At 46.7% G+C, this 23,516-nt stretch overlaps 1 protein-coding gene across 1 annotated transcript in view; it reads right to left on the bottom strand.

Annotated features, from left to right (window-relative positions):
- CDYL2 (chromodomain Y like 2) overlaps window positions 1-23,516 on the bottom strand; it is a 176,529-nt gene that overhangs the window by 14,776 nt on the left and 138,237 nt on the right. Inside the window, exons 3-4 of the mRNA XM_055413074.2 lie at window positions 13,844-14,061; window positions 3,014-3,186 (exon numbers count right to left, since the gene is read on the bottom strand). Coding sequence (XP_055269049.2) covers window positions 3,014-3,186; window positions 13,844-14,061 — 391 coding nt within the window. The remainder of the gene's footprint in view (window positions 1-3,013; window positions 3,187-13,843; window positions 14,062-23,516) is intronic.

The following is a 23,516-nucleotide window of genomic DNA, read 5'->3' as shown; positions in this document are numbered from 1 at the left end:
GAACTTTGGGGGCTGGAGGACTTGGCCTCCAGCTTCAACACTGCCCCTAATGAGTGGGGAGACCTGGGACAAGTCGCCTAGTCTCTGGAGCCTCATTTGGCTTCTCGTAGAACAGGAAAGCCAGTGGTGTGTCCCGAGATGGGATCAGAGACTTCACTGTGAGGGCGCACCCAGCACCAGCTCAGTGCCTGGCACGTGGGTCTCTGCATCATGGTCAGCACCTTGGCTGGGGAGGGCAGACACAGCTTTCACTCTGTTCCCAGTGGTCTGTGAGCTCCTCTCCTGGCCCGCAGGAGACTCGGAGCAAAATCCTGCATCGGGGGGTGTCTGGAGTCCACCCGGAGCACTTGGCAACTGTGACCCTGCTACGCGTTCCCTTTAATGGGAACCGTGGGGTGCAGCGCCCCCACTGCCAACGTTCAGAGCCAAGTCGGCTGAAACGGGGCATGTGGGCACCAGGCACACACACGGTGACAGCCACCCTGGGCCCCCCACCAGAAGCCCGTTCCATCATCAGATCCAGGCTTTTAGCTAGACCTCATGGCTGGAAGTAACAGGAAGAACAGTGAAAATCGTTCTTTACACCAGTCCTACGTACTCATTACGGGCCAGGAATGGACCAATTACTGCACACACAGGTAATCTGACTCCTCATCCCAGCATCCAGCCAGCAGGCCATGGTCTCCCCTGTGAGGGGTTCAGGTGAGGCCGGCCTCTCCGCCGGGATGGAGCACACAGCTTTGTTTGGGTCCTGGATAGAAGCTTTTGCAGAGTGAGTCATCCAAGCTCTTCCCACATCTGCTAGTTCATTCAGCGAACATCTGCAGAGGGCAGGCAGCTTCCCGGGCCAGGTGCAGGCGTGTTTTCTTTAGGAAACTATCAGGATGGGGAGGGACCATGGCTGGGGTGCCACGGCCGTGTGTCTGGCCCAGATCCCGGGCTCAACCCAGCCCAGATCATGCGTAAGAACTGCAATCTGTGGCCAAAATACGTATCAGCCTTGCTAGATTTTGAACGAAGTTCTTTTACAAGAGACCTCTCAGACTGTAAATTTCTTAACACGCCTGGAAAATCTGCAGAAGAGGGGAAAGACCTCATTTATCATCAGGGTCCCTCATTCACGATGCTTCTCTGGAAAGCTGCAGAAAGTTTTCCGGGAAATGCTTCTCTAGAACATTGTGGTTCTAGAACTTCTGGTGCATGTGTGTTAAGTCGCTTTCAGTCATGTCTGACTCTTTGTGACCCTATGGACTTATAGGCCGCCAGGCTCCTCTGTCCATGGGATTCTCCAGGCAAGAATAATGGAGTGGGTCGCCATGCCCTCGTCCCGGGGATCTTCCTGATTTCTGGCGCACTCAGTCAATGTGGAGAACCCTCTTGGATGGCACGGGGCAGGGGTTCCTGATCTTGCTTTCATATTAGAATCACCAAAGAAACCCAAGACATGCTCCCCTAGTGCTCCCCTCACTCATTAAGCCCAAAGCTCCCAGAGATGCTGCCGAGCCGCTGGGTTTTGGAAAAGCTCCCTGGACTGAGAACCAGTGGTCCAGGGGACGTGTGGTCCCCAGACAAGTCATGGTTCGGTGTTTCCACCTGGTCCCTGGAGAAGAAGCATTTAGCCCACATAAGGTGTAGCAGCGGGTGTGTGCCCTTCCCAGGGTGGAGGACCAGTGACAGCCTTGCTGGAAGTCACACTCACTTGCTTCTGACAAATCTGTAAAGAATGAGCTTGTAACCACCCTTTGCTGTCCCAAAGGAGATACTCTGATCTATGGGAGTGGATGTCCTCCCCAGGTTCCCAGCTTTTTTCCCTAAAGACAACGCAAGAGGGGAAAATGCTTCCCACCCAAGGGTCTGCATATACAGAGCTGCCCACGTCCCTCCTCCTCCTCATGGCTGAGCCATGTCAGCTCCATCAGGCTGGGATGCCCAGAAAAGCAAATATTTCACCATCAGGCAGAGGGTGGGACTAGTGTGTATAATACTTGTGCATTACCAGAGGCTGGGTTTAACGTGAGGAAATAAAATCTCTTTTTGATCAAAAAAATAAAGTGGGATATAACCTAGAGTGTAAAAGCATCTTTAATTTTGGCAGGAAAATATCGGATGTCCAATGAAACTCTGAATTTCAGATAAACATAAAACAATTTTCCAATAGTCATGTACGGATATGAGAATTGGACCATAAAGAAGGCTGAGCACCAAAGAACTGATGCTTTTGAACTGTGGTGTTGGAGAAGACTCTTGAGAGACCCTTTGTACTGCTAGGGGATCAAGCCAGTCCATCCTAAAGGAAATCAATTCTGAATATTCATTCAGTTCAGTTCAGTTCAGTCACTCAGTCATGTCCGACTCTTTGCGACCCCGTGAATCACAGCACGCCAGGCCTCCCTGTCCATCATCAACTCCCGGAGTTCACTCAAACTCATGTCCATCGAGTCGGTGATGCCATCCAGCCATCTCATCCTCTGTCATCCCCTTCTCCTCCCGCCCCCAATCCTTCCCAGCATCAGATTCTTTTCCCGTGAGTCAACTCTTCACATGAGGTGGCCAAAGTATTGGAGTTTCAGCTTTACAATCAGTCCTTCCAATGAACGGACTGATAATGAAGCTGAAGCTCCAATAATTTAGCCACCTGATGTGAAGAGCTGACTCAGTGGAAAAGACCCTGATGCTGGGAAAGATTGAAGACAAAAGGAGAAGAGGATAGCAGAGGATGAGATGGTTGGAAGGCATCACTGACTCACTGGACATGAGCTTGAGCAAACTCCAGGAGATAGAGGAGGACAGAGGAGCCTGGCATGCTGCGGTCCACGGGGTTGCAAAGAGCTGGACACAACTGAGCCACTGAATAATTTTTTAGTATAAGTGTATCCCACATGCTGTGTGGGATGGGATATACTTATAATTTTAAAACTGTTTCCTTGTTTGCAATTCAGCTTTAACTATGCCACCTGCATGCTCACACGCTGACCCTGGGCGCCCCCCGCCTCCGAACCCCAGCAGGGCTCACCGGATGGCCTCCGCGATCCGGGTGCTCTCCTTCCTCCGGTCACTGGACAACCTGCCAATCAGGTAGGAATAATCCAGGCCGCTGCAGAACACGCTGCCCACGGCGCTGAGGAGCAGCAGTTTGCTGTCGTCCGTGGCCGCGTTGCAGAGCGCACGCCGCACTTCCTTCATGATCTGAGGGCAGAGAAGGATTTGTGGGAATGGTGAGTGGTCCCTCTAAAAGCAGAGCGCCTCCAGGCCTGTGCAAAGCCCCGGGCGTACAGGAGAGTGAATCTGCTCTGCCCATGCAGGGAGCCTCCCCTGCATACATGCCACACCTGGATCAAAGAAAGAAACCCAAACCCGACTCCCTGTACTGTCTCCGAAGCAGCACAGAGCACCAAGGAGGTGCCAGTGGGGTCAGTGGCTGCAGGCTCGGAAGCCGGGTGTGGAGCCATCTAAGCCTGCTAAATCTCAGCACGTCCTCCGCCAGCATTGCTTATTTGGCCCTTTCCAAGGTGTGGGAAAATATCTTGTGCACAGCCCAGGTAAGGTATGTCAGCTGTCACCAGAAGGCCCAGTTTAACTATGCTCCTGCTTATCCTGTTTTTTTTTTTTTTCATAGCAGCAGTCATTTATTTGAGTATATACATATATTGGGCTTCCCTTGTGGCTCAGCTGGTAAAGAATCCGCCTGCAATGTGGGAGACCTGGGTTCGATCCCTGGGTTGGGAAGATCCCCTGGAGAAAGGAAAGGCTACCCACTCCAGTATTCTGTACTGTACTATACATGGACTGTATAGTCCGTGGGGTCTCAAAGAGTCGGACACAAACAACTGAGCGACTTTCAAATTTCAAAAAAATACATATCAATGCTGCTGAGGATACAAAGTGCTAATACCATAGCATATACCCAAAACACACACTCATTTATATAAACATTGCTACCTAGGATCAGGTTGCATCTTTTGGTCCCAAGATGCAATCCTGTCCATCACAGTTTTCTTCTCCAGTTTAATATGTATTGAATTGAGCAGTTCCATATATCCAGTAATAACAATGCTATCATGTTTATCCTTAATCCCACTAAGATGTTCACATGGCTCAGAGGTCAAGTGGAAAGTGGGCTTTGGCATCAGACTGACCTGTAACATTTTCCAGGTGCCAAGGAAAATAACCATTAAACACAAATTCTATATCCAGTTAAACCATCATTCAGAACCAAGGGTAAAGATCAGGCATTTTCAAGCAGGGAAGGATGGGGAGAAGGGATGGTTAGGGAGTTTGGGATGGACATGTGTACACTACTGTATTTAAAATGGATAACCAACAAGGACCTACTGTATACCACAGGGGACTCTGCTCAATGTTATGTGGGAGGCTGGATGGGAAGGGAGTCTGGGGGAGAATGGATACATGTATATGTATGGCTGAGTCCCTTCACCATTCACCTGAAACTATCACAACATTGTTAATCAGCTATGCTCCAATATAAACTAAAAAGGTTAAAAAAAAAAAGATTAAGAATTTTCAGTAAAAGGATGCTTACTACCCTTAGGCCCTCACTGGAAGAACTAAAAAAGGATGCACTTCAAGAAAAACTGACTTGCAAGGAAAAGCAGCCAGCAAAGAAAGTAGAAAATGTATCACTAAATCAATGTAAGAATTAACTATATCCACGTCTGCAGATGGACATCTAGGTTGCTTCCATGTCCTGGCTATTATAAACAGTGCTGCGATGAACACTGGAGTACATGTGTCTCTTTCAATTCTGTTTTCCTCGGTGTGTATGCCCAGGAGTGCGATTGCTGGATCATATGGCAGTTCTATTTCCAGTTTTTTGAGGAATCTCCACACTGTTCTCCATAGTGGCTGTACTAGTTTGCATCCCCACCAACAGTGAAAGAGGGTTCCCTTCTCTCCACACCCTCTCCAGCATTTATTGCATGTAGACTTTTGGATAGCAGCCATTCTGACTGGTGTGAAATGGTATCTCATTGTGATTTTGATTTGCATTTCTCTGATTATGAGGGATGTTCAGCATTTTTTCATGTGTTTGTTAGCCATCTTTATGTCTTCTTTGGAGAAATGTCTGTTTAGTTCTTTGGCCCATTTTTGGATTGGGTCATTTATTTTTCTGGAATTGAGCTGCAGGAGCTGCTTGTATATTTTGGAGATTAATCCTTTATCAGTTGCTTCATTTGCTATTATTTTCTCCCATTCTGAAGGCTGTCTTTTATGCAGACGAATGGATAAGAAAGCTTTGGTACACATACACAATGGAGTATTACTCAGCCATTAAAAAGAATGCATTTGAATCAGTTCTAATGAGATGGATGAAACTGGAGCCTATTATACAGAGTGAAGTAAGCCAGAAAGAAAAACACCAATACAGTATACTAACGCATATATATGGAATTTAGAACGATGCAAATGATAACCCTGTATACGAGACAGCAAAAGAGACACAGATGTATAGAACAGTCTTTGGGACTCTGTGGGAGAGTGTGAGGGTGGGATGATTTGGGACAATGGCATTGAAACATGTATGTTGTCATATGTGAAACGAATCACCAGTTCAGGATCGATGCACGTTACAGGATGCTCGGGGCTAGTGTGCGGGGATGACCCAGAGGGAGGATAAGGGGAGGAGGGAGGTGGGAGGGGGGTTCAGGAGGGGGAACTCATGTGCACCAGGGGCGGATTCATGTCAATGTGTGGCAAAACCAACCAATATAATATTGTAAAATAATTAGCCTCCAATAAAAAAAAAAAGAATTGACTATAAAATCATCATCAATCAGATAGAGGCTGACTGAAGGCTGAAGTTGGCACAAGGTAGAACTATAGCTTTAGGCAATAATACTGGATGAGATGGGCTGGAAGAAGCACAAGCTGGAATCAAGATTGCCGGGAGAAATATCAATAACCTCAGATATGCAGATGACACTACCCTTATGGCAGAAAGTGAAGAGGAACTCAAAAGCCTCTTGATGAAAGTGAAAGAGGAGAGTGAAAAGGTTGGCTTGAAGCTCAACATTCAGAAAACAAAGATAGATCATGGCATCTGGTCCCATCACTTCATGGGAAATAGATGGAAAAACGTGGAAACAGTGTCAGACTTTATTTTTTTGGGCTCCAAAATCACTGCAGATACTGATTGCAGCCATGAAATTAAAAGACGCTTGCTCCTTGGAAGGAAAGTTATGACCAACCTTGATAGTTAAAAAGCAGAGACATTACTTTGCCAACCAAGGTCCGTCTAGTCAAGGCAATGGTTTTTCCCGTGGTCATGTATGGATGTGAGAGTTGGACTGTGAAGAAAGCTGATCGCCGAAGAATCGATGCCTTTGAACTGTGGTGTTGGAGAAGACTCTTGAGAGTCCCTTATACTGCAAGGAGATCCAACCAGTCCATTCTAAAGGAGATCAATCCTGGATGTTCATTGGAGGGACTGATGCTAAAGCTGAAGCTGCAATACTTTGGCCACCTCACGCGACGAGTTGACTCACTGGAAAAGACTCTGATGCTTGGAAAGGTTGGGGGCGGGAGGAGAAGGGGACGACCGAGAATGAGATGGCTGGATGGCATCACCGACTCTGTGGACATGAGTTTGAGTGAACTCCGGGAGTTGGTGATGGACAGGGAGGCCTGGCGTGCTGTGATTCATGGGGTCGCGGAGAGTCAGACACGACTGAGCGACTAAACTGAACTGATGTGTATGTAACAGGCTTCCTTGATAGCTCAGATGGTAAAGAATCTGCCTGTAATATAAGCGACCCAGGTTCAATCCCTGGGTCTGGAAGATCTCCTGGAGAAGGGAATGGCTACCCACTCCAGGGTTCTTGTCTGGAGAATTCCATGGATAAAGGAGCCTGGCGGGGTCACAAAGAGTCAGATATTACTGAGCAACTAACACTTTAACTTTTTCCCTTTCATGTGGACACAACTTAAGGAAAACATCTCAAAAGTACACGAGTTACAAAGAATGGATGGAGGAGGGTGTAAAATAAAAAAAGCTCACTCAATCCAACAGAAGTTAGGGAAGCAGGAAAAGTAAGTGCAGAAAGTGCATGAAAAGAAAAAATAAGGCATGTACTTGCCTGAGTGGAGCTGAGAGTCCAATAGGGGAGACAGTAAAGGAATAGGCTTTTGAACGATTGTTATTAAATATTCAAAAGGCAGAATCATAGGGTACAGTGGGGACACTTTACAAGACCATTGTTTTTTAGATTGTACGTTAAGTGACCATGCCCTTTTATGAAGCATAGAGGTGCCAGGATTGCATCCATGAATTTCCACATAATATTTTACCTGAAACAAAACTTCAGTGAGGGAGGGTATGGTATCTCAATCTTGCAGATGAAGCAAGGAAGACTCAGAAAAACAAAGTCAGGGGTTCAAGGTCACCAGCGAGAGGCAGAACCAGGATCCAAATCTCACCTCCCTTCTCTGCCCACTACTGCACACTGTAGGATGACTTAAATAAATGGGTGCATCTTTGTGGGGGAAAAAAACACATGCTGAGGCATCAGCCTGAATCAGAACTCTTGGGCCTTGAGCTCCATGAGAAGGACGGGAGAAGTGCTTTCCATTCTAATGGGGATAAGCCACAGACATTCATTTAAAACATCAGAAAAGCTAACAGGTCACTATTGTGTGGGTCCTTTAATCCATCTGCCTCCAGAAATAGACAGGCTCTCACCTATACATGAGCTCTGCTTCTCAGACAGGAAAAGAAAACCTTGCTCTGGGGACGTGAGTTGTAATTCTTCACGTGACTCCCCATCTGAGGGCCTGCGCGCTTGTCAACTAGTGGAAACAAAATCGAACAAAACGGCCACCTCCTCTATGAGTTAAATGGAAAGCAGGTTCGTGTTTTGCTCATGCGATGAAAGAACAAACTGCCTTTTTAATTTTTAAAGTGTACATATCTTGGGGATTTCCCTGGTGGTCTAGTGGTTAAGACTCTGCACTTTCAATGCAGGGGGTGCGGGTTTGATCCCTGATCAGGGAAACTAAGCTCCCATCTGCCTTGAAGTATGGCCAAAAAAATAAATAAAAATGAAAATGTATGTATCTAGTTAGTGTACTTTTCCTTGGCCTTTCTCATGTTGATAATCTAACTTGGATGGAAGGTTGAGGTTCCTACTTCTTGAAGGACCCCTTACCAGTCATATAATGTAACTGAAGCGTGGTTCTAAAATTCTTACACACTCCTTTGCCTTCTAAAACAGAGCACACTGCACGCGTGTCACTACCTCTCCGTGTCACGTGCTAGCCTGTGATGAAGCAGTCCCCTCAGAGGCTCCTGGGCACACCTCTGCTAACAAACGGTGCCGGACCACTGTGCATGTGGAAATCCTCGGTCCCTTCCTGATGCCCACTGCACTGCTCTGCACTTGGTGGCCACCGCCTGCTCCTGTGTGAACGTCTGCTGGAAAAAAACACAGCCCTCCTCTGTTGCTTCTACCTTCTAAGCTGCCAAGGGCTGGAACCAGATAAATCCATTAAAAGTGGGTATCAAAAGGGAGCAGACCAGGGTCCCTCTCTCTCCTTCATCTCTACTTGCTGAATCCAGTCGCCCAGGGCCTGTATCCACTGAGACTACCCTCGTGAAGACCTTCTCAAATATTCCCAACAAAATGCCACCTCCTCCTTCTGACACCCCAAGTGCTTTAATCCCCTCCTATGACACTTCTACCAACTCCCTGGCAGAATGTGTGCGTCCTTACTTTATCCTGCCCTCTCCCTAACTTAAATCCCTGGGTCGGGCAGCCTCTAAGGTAGCTGGTATTCACACCTGCGCACAGTCCATGCTGACTCAGTTCTATGAGAATATGGTAAAGTCATGGGATGCTCCTTTCAAGAGCTAATTAAGACACAGGATGACTAAACTTGTCTCAGCCATCCTCTTTTCTTTTTCCTGGCCACAGTCCAAGGCTTTCAGTATCTTAGTTCCCCAACCAGAGATCGAACCTGGGCCCTGGTAGTGTGAGTACCGAGTCCCTAAGCCAGGAAATCCCCTCAGTCGTCCTCTTTAGCTCTCTCTCTCTTCCTTGGAGCTCTCAGTCTGGGGAAAGCAAGCTGCCACACTGTGAGCAGCCCTATGGAGATGCTACGGCATAGTCCATGGTGGGAGGCCAACGGCAAGAAACAGATGCCTTTGTCCCCCAGGGACCTAGGACCTGCCAACGGTCACTGGAAGGAGCGTGGAGGTGCAGCTTCCCCAACCGAGTCTTCAGGTAAGAATGGAGGAGCCACTGATGTGTTTGAAGTCTGTGAGTGTGTGTGTGTGTGTGTGTGTGTGTGAGGAGTGATATCATATTTGCATTTCCAGCAGATCACTCCGCCTTCTGAAGAACAGATAACAGGGCAGGAAACATGAAAGTGGGCAGACTTGTTGGTAGGTTGTTATTGATACAATCATGCAGACAAAATAGCTAGTAGTGTGGACTCTCAGAGTTAAGATGGAAATAGAAAGAAACATATGACTGGCTTGAGGATGGTGTGGACACGGCAGATATACCCCAGAGGGTGTGAAGATGCCTCCAGCGGGTCTGGGGGCCCCCGTGGAAGGTGGTGGTCTGTGGACTGAGGCTAGGAGCTACAAAGAAAACCCCAGAAACACAGTGAGGGCCTGAGGGCCTCTCCTAAGGAGAAAGTGGATGAGTTTTTAATCCCCAACACTTTGGACCATCTATTTTGCCGACTCTTTCCTGCAGGAGCATTTCCATTATTTTCCTGGCTCTTTCCTATATTCCAGACAAGGAGAAATACGACAACACACCTTCTAGCCTCAGAACCCAGTTAATATACCCAGTAAAGTATGAATCTCTGCCCATGGGGTCAATCCTGCCAACGTCACATACACAACTAGAAAAAGAATTCAGCGGTGACCCTGAAAGTGGCCTCCTTCCAGTCTCTCCCTGAACGCAGGGCTGGGTCTGCTGGTGGCCACTGTAACACCTCTGTTCATCTTAACAACAATAGGAACATTCACTGAATACTTCCTAGGTGTCAGGGACTCTGTGAGCCTCTTTTGCAGCATTATCTCTAATCCCACAGGGAATACACTGTATGATTCCTATAAATGAGAACACGTAATCCCAAGGTAGCAGAAAAGGAAAAGTGTTGGAGGCGGGATCTGATCCCAGCTCTGCCGGGAGGGGCAGGGCTCCTCTGCTAACTCTATGCATGCTAAGTTGCTCAGCTGTGTCTGACTCGCTGTGACCCCATGGACCGTAGCCCACCAGGCTCCTCTGTCCATGGGATTCTCCAGGCAAGAACACTGGAGGGGGTTGCCATGCCCTCCTCCAGGGCATCTTCCCAACCCAGGGATCAAACACATGGATCTCACGCTTCCTACACTGGCAGGTGGGTTCTTCACCACTAGCGCCGCCTGGGGAGCTGCATTCCTTCGCTAACACCACGTCACATACTTGCACGGCTACTCTACCCAGTTAGCCAATTTATCCACGTCGTCGATCCACTCTAGTTGCTGGGAGAGCTGAAAACACCAGATCGATAATTGTTTTTCCATCTTCCTCCTGTTCTGTTACTGACAGACACCAATTAGGAGTAAACCTTGCTGATCAACCAAACCCGAGTCTCGGCAGGTGAGAACCCGGGCGCCTTGAATTAGTCGGATGCCACACGCTTCTGTGATGAGAAGGCAACAGTTAATACGCAGAGCTGCTGCGAAGAGAGAGGATGAACTGGGAGGCTCCACGTCTATTCGGTTTATCAAAGGAAAATACGGTGCCTTTTTCAAGCACACTTTTTAAAAGTAGTGAAGTAGAAAAAATCTGAGAAGAATTGGTCTCTTGTGAATGTTTGGTGAGGAGCTTAAAATAACAAGGTTTCCAGGTGCATCAACATGTGAATGGTGGCCTTTGGGGTAAACCACAGGCCCTGGACTCTGAGATCTATGCAGAGGTCCACACAGCAGAGAACCTAGACATGGTTCTGCTGAAGGTGGAGGAGGGAGCGACCTCAAACACCCGTGCTTAGAAGAGGGGTGATGAGTCACCAGCAGCCCCCTAACTCCACAGCTCTGGCCACTCTCTTCCCTCACAGGCTGACAAACATTCCTGCCCGTCACCCCACAGTCCCCAAAAAGAACCATAGTCTATGTAAATCATAGTGACAAGGGGAAAAAAGTAATAGAGAAAAAAAGATAAATTGGACTTCAAAGAATTTTGAATTGAATATCAAAGAGTGCTATCGAGAAAAGAAAAAGACAACCCACAGAATGGCAGTATTTTCAAATCATAGCTCTGACAAGGATCCGGGATCCAGGGCACATAGGGAATGCATGTGATTATAATAAGCTCAAGGACACAGCACTTCCCACTCCACCCACTTCTGGGCCCCCCTGAGTTGCACTGGACACGCCGGGCAGTGCCAGGCCACCTGTACCTCCCTGTCTGGGTGGGTCACCAGTGACACAGCCGCTCCCTGACTGCATTCCCCCCACCCCAAACCCATCCCAGGGTTCACTCTCCAGGTCTGCATTGCTGCTGTGGACACAGGAGTGCAGGGCACCATGGAAACAGGGGTCTGCAGCAGACTGTCTGCAATGGCCAGGCGCTGGGCTGAGGGCCCTGCCCCTGAAGCTGTGGGACCCCAGCCCTATTCCATTCTCTAGGCCTACGCCATCTCATCTGGAAGACATGAATTGTAATAACCCTATGCCAGAAGGTGGGATGAAATGGGATAAGTGGGGCAGAGAAAGTGTGCAGAGCCCCGCGAGCTGCACCGTGGCCGTCTTGGTCACTTATCACTCTATGCCCTGCCCGGGTTGGTCCAGCAGGAGAAGACTGCTCAGATGCGAGTCTTCCCTCACTGGCACTATCAACAAACTCATCACAGCCATCTGCTAAGTACCCCCTCTTTTGAATGGTGTTGTCTATGTAAATGCATTATGTATTCACTGTTTCACTGTTCTGTTCATCTAGACATAAGTAGAATTAGCATTTTAAAAAGTAATAGAGACGGAATTCCCTGGCAGTCCAGGGGTTAGGGCTTGGTGCTCTCACTGATGGGGCCTCGGGCTCAATCCCTGCTTGGGGAACTAGGATCCCGCAAGCTGTGAGCCACAGTTAAAAAGAAAAAAAGAAAGTCATAGGGAAAAAAGATAAACTGGACGTCAAAAACTTTTGAATTGAATGTCAAAGAGTGCTATCTAGAAAGGAAAAAGACAACTCAGAATGGCAGTATTTTCAAATCATAGCTCGGACAAGGGTGTGATATTCAGAACACACAGAGAATGCTTAAAACTATAAAAAAATTCCCAATTTTAAAAATAGGCAAAGGATTTGGACAGACATCTCTCTGAAGAAGACAAACAAATGGCCAACAGGCACCAGAGAAGATGCTCAACATCATCCATCATTAGGAAAATGCAAACCAGAACCACAATGAGATAGCGCCTCACGCCCACTAAAACGGCTGTCATAAAAAAAGACAGACAATAACAAGTGCTGGTGAGGAAGCAGAAAAATGGTGACCATCATACACCACTGTTGGGGATGTAAAATGGAGCAACCACTGGGGAGTTTTGCCGTTCCTCCTAAGGTCGAATATGCAGTTACCATTGCTACTGTAGCTCAGTCGCTCAGCTGTGTCTGACTCTTTGCGACCCCATGGCCTGCAGCACATCAGGCTCCCCTGTCCTTCAGTCTCCCAGAATTTCCTCAAACTCACATCCATTGAGTCGGTGATGCCATCCAACCATCTCATCCTCTTCTCCTCCTGCCTTCAATCTTTCCCTATAAGAGGGTCTGTTCCAGTGAGCTGGCTCTTTATGACCCAGCAATTCCATAATTAGGAATATAACCAAGAAAACCTTATGTTCACACAAAAACATATACAAAAGTGTTCATAGCAATATTATGCAAGATAGTCAAAAGTGGAAAGTGAAAGTATTAGTCGCTTAGTTGTATCCAACTCTTTGTGACCCTATGGGGTATAGCCCCCAGGCTCCTCTTTCCATGGGATTCTCCAGCCAAGAATACTGCAGTGGGTTGCCATTTCCTGCTCCAGAGGATCTTCCCGATCCAGTGATTGAACCCAGGTCTCCTCCATTGCAGGCAGATTCTTTACCATGTGAGCCACCAGGGAAGTCCGCGCCAAAAGCGGAGCCAACCCAAATGTCCCTCAACTGGAGAACTAATAGGCAAAGTGTGGCCTACCCACACACGAAGAGGGATGAGGCACTGATCATGCCACCACGTGGATAAACCCCTCAAGTACTGTGCTGAGCAAAATAAGCCAGCCATGGAAAGCCACGCATGGCACAACTCTGCATCTATGACGCACCCAGAAGAGGTAAATCCATAGGCAGGAAGGACATTAGTGGTTGCCAGGGACACGGGGAGGGAGAATGGGCTGACTGCAAAAGGGCACAGGGTTTCCTTTGGGGGAGATGGAAATGTTCCGGAATTAATGCTGATGGTCGCACAACCTTGTGAATACACTAAACACCACCAAACTGTACATTTCAAGAGGATAAAGTTTATGGTATGTGAATTATATCTCAATCAAAAAACTGTAAGTGAGCTGAGTGAATATAATTCCATCTATATTAGACATGCTGACTACCATGCAGTTTTGCTGGAGAAGCCCCAGATGTGATGTCTGGTTTCTGGGGCCAATACTGACTAATTCTGAGACCACGATCAGTTTATTGAATCTCTCTGTTTCCCGGGGTCTTCACCTTCAAAATGGGATACTGTAGTCACAGATCATAAAGATCAGACAGATGACGGATGGAGTGAGATCAGCAAATCGGGCCCCAGCTCAAGTCTGCCCAGAGAGCCAGCACCCGCCCCCGTCCCGTCCCTCTCACCTCGGGAGTCAGTGCGTTGTTGTCCGAGGTCTGGCTGGACAGCAGGATGTGCGTGAAGCCCTCTTCCTTTCTCACAACAATGTCCCGAAACCGACAGTTGCTTTCGTTCTGGCGGACGCTGTACCTGAGCCTTTTGTCGAAGACGTAGTCCTTCTCAGCTTCCAGCTTCCTCTTCACCGGGCTGTGCAGGTTGAGGCCCCCATTGGTCAGAGCAGAGCCTTTCAAAATCAGACACACAGAGTGAGAAGCTGACCACAGAACAGTCACACAGGAGCCCGGTGGGAAAACACCCAGATTTCTGTGGGAAGGGTCGGATGTGGCTGGGACCTCCGGGCAGCCTCTGTTCTGGGTGGTGAAAGGCTGCATCTCCAAACATGGAAGAGCACAGACAGGACTCTCTGTGAAGGACCCTGTGCGATCTTTGACTTCCTCTCCCACACATCCACCCGTGAGTGCCCAGGCTCTGCTTGGATGCCTTCAGCAATGGCAGATCCACCAACGGTCCCTTAATAAAACAAACCACAAACCAAAACTACTGCAGCTTTACTCATAATCAAAAATTGGAAGCAACCAATATGCCCTTGGGCTTCCCTTGTGGCTCAGTTGGTAAATAATCTGCCCGCAGTGCAGGAGACCTAGGTTCAATCCCTGGGTTGGGAAGATCCCCTGGAGAAGGAAAAGGCTACCCACGCCAGTATTCTGGCCTGGAGAATTCCATGAACTATATATGGGGTCACAAAGAGTCAGACGCGACTGAGCGACTTTCATTTTCAATATGCCCTTTACTAGGTGAATGGATAAACAAACTCTGGTTCATTCACACAGTAGAATATTATCTGGCATAAAAAGAAGTCCACTATCAAGCCACAAAAATACATGAATGACTCTTAAATGCATAGCACTAAGTGAAAGAAGCCAGTCTGAAAAAGCAACACACATTGTATGATTCCGATTATATGACATCTCAGAAAAGGCAAACATATAGAAACAGTGAGAAGAGTGCTGGTGGCCAGGGGTTCAGGTGGAGTAAGCAGAGGGCAGCACTGGTGAAGTGTGGGGGACTTTTTTAGGGCAGTGAAACCTGTATGCAGGTCAGGAAGCAACAGTTAGAATTGGACATGGAACAACAGACTGGTTCCAAATAGGAAAAGGAGTACGTCAAGGCTGTATATTGTCACCCTGCTTATTTAACTTCTATGCAGAGTACATCATGAGGAACGCTGGGCTGGAAGAAGCACAAGCTGGAATCAAGATTGCTGGGAGAAATATCAATAACCTCAGATATGCAGATGACACCACCCTTATGGCAGAAAGTGAAGAGGAACTCAAAAGCCTCTTGATGAAAGTGAAAGAGGAGAGTGAAAAGGTTGGCTTGAAGCTCAACATTCAGAAAACAAAGATCATGGCATCTGGTCCCATCACTTCATGGGAAATAGATGGGGAAACAGTGGAAACAGTGGCAGACTTTATTTTTTGGGGCTCCAAAATCACTGCAGGTGGTGATTGCAGCCTTGAAATTAAAAGACGCTTACTCCTTGGAAGGAAAGTTATGACCAACCTAGATAGCATATTAAAAAGCAGAGACATTATTTTGCCAACCAAGGTCCATCTAGTCAAGGCTGTGGTTTTTCCCGTGGTCATGTATGGATGTGAGAGCTGGACTATGAAGAAAGCTGATCGCTGAAGAATTGATGCTTTTGAACTGTGGTGCTGGAGAAGACTCTTGAGAGTCCCTGGGACTGCAAGGAGATCCAACCAGTCCATTCTACAGGAGATCAATCCTGGGTGTTCATTGGAAGGACTGATGCTAAAGCTGAAACTCCAATACTTTGGCCACCTCATGCGACAAGTTGACTCACTGGAAAAGACTCTGATGCTAGGAGGGATTGGGGGTGGGAGGAGACGGGGACGGCAGAGAATGAGATGGCTGGATGGCATCACCGACTCTGTGGACATGAGTTTGAGTGTACTCCGGGAGTTGGTGTTGGACAGGAAGGCCTGGCGTGCTGTGATTCATGGGGTCACGGAGAGTCGGACATGACTGAGTGACTGAACTGAACTGATAACAAGCGGGAGTGGAAGGTTTCTCTGTTTGAGTGGGAGTTTATAGAGAAATAAAGGGAGGGAGCTAGAATGATCCATGTGGTGATGGATGAGCACTGACGACATCAGTATGAACTTAACACAGGTACAGGTGGTTACATACAGAAATATTTCTAGGTAAGCATGTCTACGCAGGCTCGTATACACAATGTATTTCCTCGCTCTGTCAGCTGAGAAGGCCCAGAGTCTGGCATCCCAATAGCAGTGGGCACCCCAAGAACCCAGGTCTTGGTTTCTGATAACCATTCTCAATAAAAGGAACAGGGGCTCTCTGGAGAAATAGGTGATTCCCAGACTGGGGCAGGAAACATGCAAGATACACTTGTAGAGACTGAAAGGAAGGGAGTAATAAAACCAAAACCAAAACAAATGACAACCTTCACAATGATAACACATGTCAAAAGGACACAGGCGTCGACTGAAAGAGCTCTCAAGGGACAAAGATGCAAGAATCTGAGCAATTAAAGTATTAAAAGTACATACTGTGTTATAACTAAAAGTAAAAAGATAAGTATCCATGAGTCTAGACTGATATAATCAAATGACTGGATAAACGGGAGATGAGGGACATGGATCTGAGCAAACTCCAGGAGATGGTGAAGGACAGGGAAGCCTGGCGTGCTGCAGTCCACGAGGTCGCAAAGAGTCGGACACGACTTAGTGACCGAACAACAACAAGAGACAAATCTTCCATGGAGAAGAATTCCAAATGGTTCATGTAGATGCCCTGTTCTCAAGGACGTAGAACATAGCTTCTTTAAGGGTGCTTCATACCTTCCAAACGGCGTAGAAAGTGGGGGAAGGGGCTTAGTGGGGGAAGAGTAACAGTGGAGAAACCAGACTGGGGCAGATGGAGAAGCCAAAGCCCCGTCCGCCACGTGATCAAGACCAGCACCAACAGGGACAAGTCATGGCGTGGCGTGCACTCCTGATACAGTGTGAGGGAGAAGGTGCTGGATCTCTGGGGTCTTCCTCTCAAAAACCTACAACTCCAGTCTAATCATGAGAAACATACAGACAAATCCCAGTTGAAGGGCAGTCTACAAAATACCTAATCATTGTACTGCAAGAATGTGAAGGTCATTAAAACACAGGAAAATCGGAGAAACTGCCTCAGGGCAGAGGATCTTAAGGAGACATGACAAGCAAATGGGATGTGGGATCCTGGATAGGATCGTAGGATAGATGGTAGGATAAGGTGTGGACTCTAGTTGATAATACTGTATGGATTAGCAGTTCATTGATTGCAACACATGGACCATGCTAGTCTAAGATGTCATAAAAACAGGAGAGGCTGAGTACAGGGTACACACACAGGAACTCTCTGTATTTTCTTTTCAAATCTCCTGGAGATCTAAAACTATTTAGAAAATAAAGTTTCCTTTAAAGAACATATATTAAAATAAAGTTGACTTTTAAAAAAAGAAAACTACACCCCAGATGATTCTGACATGCAGGCGGGTTTGAGTCCCTAGACCAGTGGTTCTTACACTTGAGCAGACACCTGGATCACCTGGAGAAGGTTCAACCAGCCGGCTGGGCATACCCCAGGCTGTTGCCCCTGCCCCAGGGACTGGACTGTGAGAACCAGGCTCAGGACAGTCGTCAAGGTGGACTCAGATTCTTAATGAGCATGGGGGTGGGGGTGGGCCTTGGAATTGCAAGAAGCAAGCCAGAGACCAGGAAATGCTGCTCTGGAGCCCTCTCCGACCCCACCCAGATGAGCACCCAGCCCCGAAAGGGCACAGAAGCACCAGCCTCCGTGTCATCAGACAGCCTCTGAGAAGCCTCCTCATTTTGTCCCTTCCCATTACCCAAAGTGACAGGGCTTTGTCAAACACCACGATGCAGGTAAATGATTCAATGAACTCCGGAAAGCAAGCATGAGCATTTAATTAAAAGGCTCGTGGAAAGGGAGCTGTTTCTTCAGGGTCAACCTCAAAACCTCCAGCTCCTGAGAAAGCCTTCCTAATTGGAGCTGGCAGAGGCGTGCTGGGGACCTGCTGGCAGAGGTTAGCGCATCACGGGAGCTGCTCTCAGCGGCGGCCACCCGGCTCGCCTGTGAGAAGTCAGAAGCTCAGGGCTCCGGAACAGTGTTTCCCCGGAGGCTGGGAGAGGTCTGACTTCGCCTCTCCTGCCCTGCAACCAAGTCAAGAAGGATGACCCGAAGGCTACCTTTCCTGAGCAGCTCTGTATGTTCCGTTCCATCGCTCAGTCGTGTCCGACTCTTTGCAACCCCGTGGACTGTAGCCTACCAGACTTCTCCGTCCATGGGATTCTCCAGGCAAGAATACTGGAGTGGGTTACCGTTTCCTTCTCCAGGGGATCTTCCCGACCCAGGGATCAAACCCGGGTCTCCCGCATTGGAGGCAGACGCTTTAACCTCTGAGCCACCAGGGAAGCCCAGCTGCGTGTAAATCGCTCAACAGTCCTACAAGACTGCCCTTCTTAGCCCATTTTGCAGATAAGGAAAAGTGAGGCACTTGCGGGAAACCACAAAGGTTTTAAATGGCAGAGCCAGGATTAGAGGCAACTGCCCCACCTTCTCTTCATTCATTCAGAATCTAATGAGTTATCACCTCCTCTGGGTCAGCCGTCATGGTAGATGTTGGAGGTCCAACAAAAATCAGAGAAATAAGGCCCATCCCCTCCTGGAGCTTGCTTCATGCCCTCCCAGAGGGTGGGAGACAGAAAGAAAACAAATAGACTAATCATTAAAATAATGATAAATGGGAAAAGATAGGGTGACGTGATAAAGAATACTGGGGGTTCTCGGTGAAGGAGCCCATGGTCTTTCTGTTAAAGCATAAGGGGAAGCAGCCCCTAAGGGACCATCTGACCAAATAATCCATAAAACTATATAAGAAAACAGACCTGTATGTCTATTATCTACCAGGACACAGGGCTCACATCATGAATGCTAACTTGGAAGACATACCATGTCTGGGCCAAGGCAGGCAGGAAGCCTCATGAGGGCCTGGAGTCACTCACATACAGTAGCATTAAGTCACCTTTCTGAGCCCCACTCCACCTTCCCACAGAGCTGTTCTCAACGCTGCTACCCTTCTGGGGCACCATGCCTCCAGAGAGACAGGGGAGGCTGGTGGGGAAGGTACCATGGGGAACAGAATACGCCGGAAGCAGGGAAGTTCGGGGCTTTGAGGCCAGACAGCATGGGAATCCCAGCACTATGTCTGCTCCTCGGGAGAAGCTGGAAGCCCATGAGCTCTCCAGTGGCACCTCCTTCGTTATAAGCTGGGGTCAGTGGTACCTGTTTTTGAAGGTTGTTGCGTATTAATTTAATTAAGGAACCGACATGGGATTAGCAAGTGCGTGGCTCATCTAGGCACTTTCAGAAATGGTAGCTGAAGGACGCCAAGTCACTCCAAAACTGAGGAATTAGTTGGTGAGTCGGTGGAGCCCCAGCTCTCCTGCTCCCAGCCCCACACGCTGCCTCCAAGCCCAGAACACAGGTCCAGGAGAGATGGGTATTCCAGGGGGAGAGGGGCTGACCACCTGATGAGGCAGAAGGCCAGAGTGAAAGCCAGTGATGGACCAGGCTTCAGAGCCCACATCCCTCCTCTCAGATTGCAAGGCTGGGGGTTCACTACTCCCTCTGCACCCCCACTTTCCACACATGCAACAGGAGACGCCATCCCTGCCTCTCAGGATGATCAAGCTAGTTTCTTTCCTTCCACTCCCTTCAAGCCTTCTCATGTTCCTTCCTTCCAAGTACAAAGGAGTATTTCCCATTAAGAAGACCCCACAGAATCTCACTCTCACACAGCCCCTCTGCTCCAGACATGCAGAAGTGATGGATACAACGCAGGGCTCTGTGTGTGAGAGGCATAGATCAACACAAAGCTCGCCGTGGGGGTGCGTGCCAGGAGTGACGTGCAGGAAGGGGACGTGGGGGCAGCAAGACTCAAGGCTCCCACGTGAGGTGGGAGGACAGACCCAGGCGATGGAAACCAGGGGACGGCGTGATGTCCTCCACGAAGATAGAACAGCGACAAAAAAGCCACATGCTGCCCACACCTCTGGGCCAGGTAGAGGCAGAGAGAGGAAGCAAAGAAAGACAAAACCAACTTTCCTCTTGAAATGAGCCTGTCCACCAAAATTTCAAAACAGGAAGATATCTAATACTTAGGATTCTAGCTGATAAAATCAACGCCGGTGACACGAACGGCTCCAAATCAAATCAAATAAATATTATGAGACAATATGACATGGACTTTAAAATAGGAATGCTTAGAATGCTCCAAGTGATAGACGTGAGGAAAACAGTCATTTAAAATAAATAAATTCTCAGACAAAAGCAGACAGAAAGGAAAAGAGCACAGGGGTAAGGCAAAGAACTAATTAAACAGCAAATGACAAAGAGGAAAAACATTGCATGCCACGGAGAAAAGACCCCCAAACTAAAGAAAATGTAAACACCAAGACAAAAAGACCAAAATTCCTCCAGGGGGAGTAAAACAGACAGAAGATACAGACAGATAATCCACAAATAGCACATAAAAACAGCTCTTATGTGTAAGAAGAGAATTCAACGTCGCTCAAAAGAATAATGCAAACTAAAATTCAGAATGAAAGAAATGAACATTAAAACTACACTGAGAAACCATTTCTTACCCATTCACTTGGCGAAAGTTTAGAATCTTGACAATATACTCTTCTAGAGAAGCTGTGGGGAGTCAGGCATTCCCTATTGGTGGGTGGAATGCAAATGGTAGAACTGCTATGGAAGAGAATTTGGCAGTCTGTGAGAAAACTGTTCATGCACTTACCCTCAACACAGCAATCTCACTTCTGGAAACATAACATAAAATATATACCTATAAACATACATATATATGTATGTATAAGATGATTCCTTACAGCATTATTCACAATTGCAAAGGTGGCTCAGATGATAAAGTATCTGCCTGCAATGTGGGAGACCAGGGTTCGATCCCTGGGTTGGGAAGATCTCCTGGAGGAGGAAACGTCAACCCACTCCAGTACTCTTGCCTGGAGAACCCCACGGACAGAGGAGCCTGGTAGGTTACAGTCCATGGGGTCGCAAAGAGTCAGACACGACTAAGCAACTACACTTTACTTCATAACTACCTAAACATCCAAGCACAGATTGGGGAGATTAAACTATGGTGCATCCACACAATGGAATACTACGCAACTGTAAAAAGAATGAAAACTATTTCTAGGAACTAATGAGTGATTTCCAAAACATATCTTCAAGTGAAGACAGGCAAGGTATAAAAGTATTTTACCTTTAGTGTAAGAAAGAAGGGGAAATAGATAAATTTGCTTACTTTTGCAAAAAGAAACAGAGGAAGGGTAAACCAGAAAATGATTACATTGGTTACCCACAATGGTTGGCAGAGAGAACAGAGGAGAAGGGAGGAGAAGGAGTATATATAAATAACGGAATCACTTTGCTGTATACCTAAAACTAATACTACATTGTAAATTAACCATACCTCAATAAAAACAAACAAAACCCACAGAAATACTACTGGGTAAAGAGGCAGGATGTATGCAACCTACACTTAAATGGTTCAGAAAAAGAAAAATAATTAGTATATAATCTGTATAATCATTTTACATAAGTTCTAAGTGTGTATATATGTGTGAGTCTATATAATTACCTATACATGTACATACACACAGATATTTACACAAAGAGAGAGCAAACATGGCAAAATGTTCAGTTCAGTCACTCAGTCGTGTCCGACTCTTTGCGACCCCATGAACTGCAGCATGCCAGGCCTCCCTGTCTATCACCAACTCCTGGAGTTTACCCAAACTCATGTCCATTGAGTCGGTGATGCCATCCAACCATCTCATCCTCTGTCGTCCCCTTCTCCTCCTGCCCTCAGTCTTTCCCAGCATCAGGGTCTTTTCAAATGAGGCACTTCTTCGCATCAGGTGGCCAAAGTATTGGAGTTTCAACTTCAACATCACTCCTTCCAATGAACACCCAGGACTGATCTCCTTTTGGATGGACTGGTTAGAACTTCTTGCAGTCCAAGGGACTCTCAAGAGTCTTCTCCTACACCACAGTTCAAAAGCATCAATTCTTTGGCACTCAGCTTTCTTTATAGTCCAACTCTCACATCCATACATGACCACTGGAAAAACCATAGCCTTGACGAGATGAACCTTTGTTGACAAAGTAATGTCTCTGCTTTTCAATATGCTGTCTAGGTTGGCCATAACTTACTGGTAAATCCAAAAAGGGGTTCTTTTACAATGTTTGCTGTAAGTTTGAAATTATTTGAAAACTAAAAGTTACATATGCTAAATATATATGTGTGTGTATATATATTATATATATATATATATTCTGAAAATAAGAATAAAATTAAAATTCCATACAAGGAATACCTCTAGGGAAGAAATATTTGAAGAAATAATGGTTGAATGTTTTTAAGAACTTAAAAAAAGACAAATTCTTATTTTGAAAGAGTACTCTGAGTATGAAATAGGATAAACAGACAAATAATGAAACTGCAGAATGTCCCATACAAAGAAAAAAATCTTAAAATATAGCATGGAGAGAAAAAAAACACATTCTCAAAAAGGAATATCAGATTGATAGCAAAAGCAGTAACAGTGGCCTGAAAAAAAAAAAAGAACTTCCATCAAAATGCTGACAAAGAATAACTCTCAGCCAAGAATTTTATACCCAGCTAAAACCACATTTAAAGGACCAGTTAAATGGGCATTTTTAGGTATCCCAAAACTAAAAGAGTTTATCACAGACTCTAAAATAATTATAAATAGAAACTTCAGCAAATCAAAAAGTTGATTCGTAGGAAGACAAGAGACACAAGAAACACAGCTGATGGTTTCTAATTTAGAAAATGTAATTTCTGGTTGCAAAAATAACAAAAACAATTTTTTCTGTTTAACAACACTGAGTGCATGAACAAAACAAAAACATGAGGCTCCTTGAGAAGTCAAAACCAAGTAAGGTCCTCCTTGCTGCATCAATAGGAGGACAGCACATCTGTTAGAAAAAATGTGTAGTTGAATATGTACACTAAAATTTAAGAGCGCAAATATAACCTATGGCTAGCATCCAGATCAGCCCAGAGAGGAGAGACATAAAATGTATCAACTCAATTAGAAAGTATGCAAAGGGCAGAGGATGGGGATGAGAGAGGGAGCAGACAGACAGGATTACAAAGTGAAAACGCAGAATAAAATAGAAGAAAAGACATAAATGATGTTAACAGTCACATTAATTTGTGAGCAGGTTAGGCTCATATATTAGAAGACAGAAATGATCTGACTGGAGAAAAGAATCCAGAATCCAGATGTGAGGAAGACTCCCTAAAGACAGACTCTTAAAGATGGAAAAAAGGCATCTCAGCTCAGCTAGTGGGAGAAGGAAACCTGTCCGGTCAACAGAGAAATAGTGGAAATACTCAAGAAGTGTCAAATATGGTGCGCAGTTGTCACTGCGGCAGGAAGAGGTGAGGCAGGAAACGCACTGCAGTTTGTAAGATACACACAGGCGAACAGAAGCTGGCATGTGAAAGGTAAGGGGGCAGCTGCCCTG

Source organism: Moschus berezovskii, chromosome 22, assembly GCF_049115385.1.
Source record: "Moschus berezovskii isolate FMDL1 chromosome 22, NW_MosBer_1.0, whole genome shotgun sequence".
In the NCBI taxonomy this organism is placed as follows: domain Eukaryota; kingdom Metazoa; phylum Chordata; class Mammalia; order Artiodactyla; family Moschidae; genus Moschus; species Moschus berezovskii.
The sequence above is the reverse complement of the archived record's forward strand: the minus strand, read 5'-3'. Positions and strand labels throughout refer to the sequence as shown.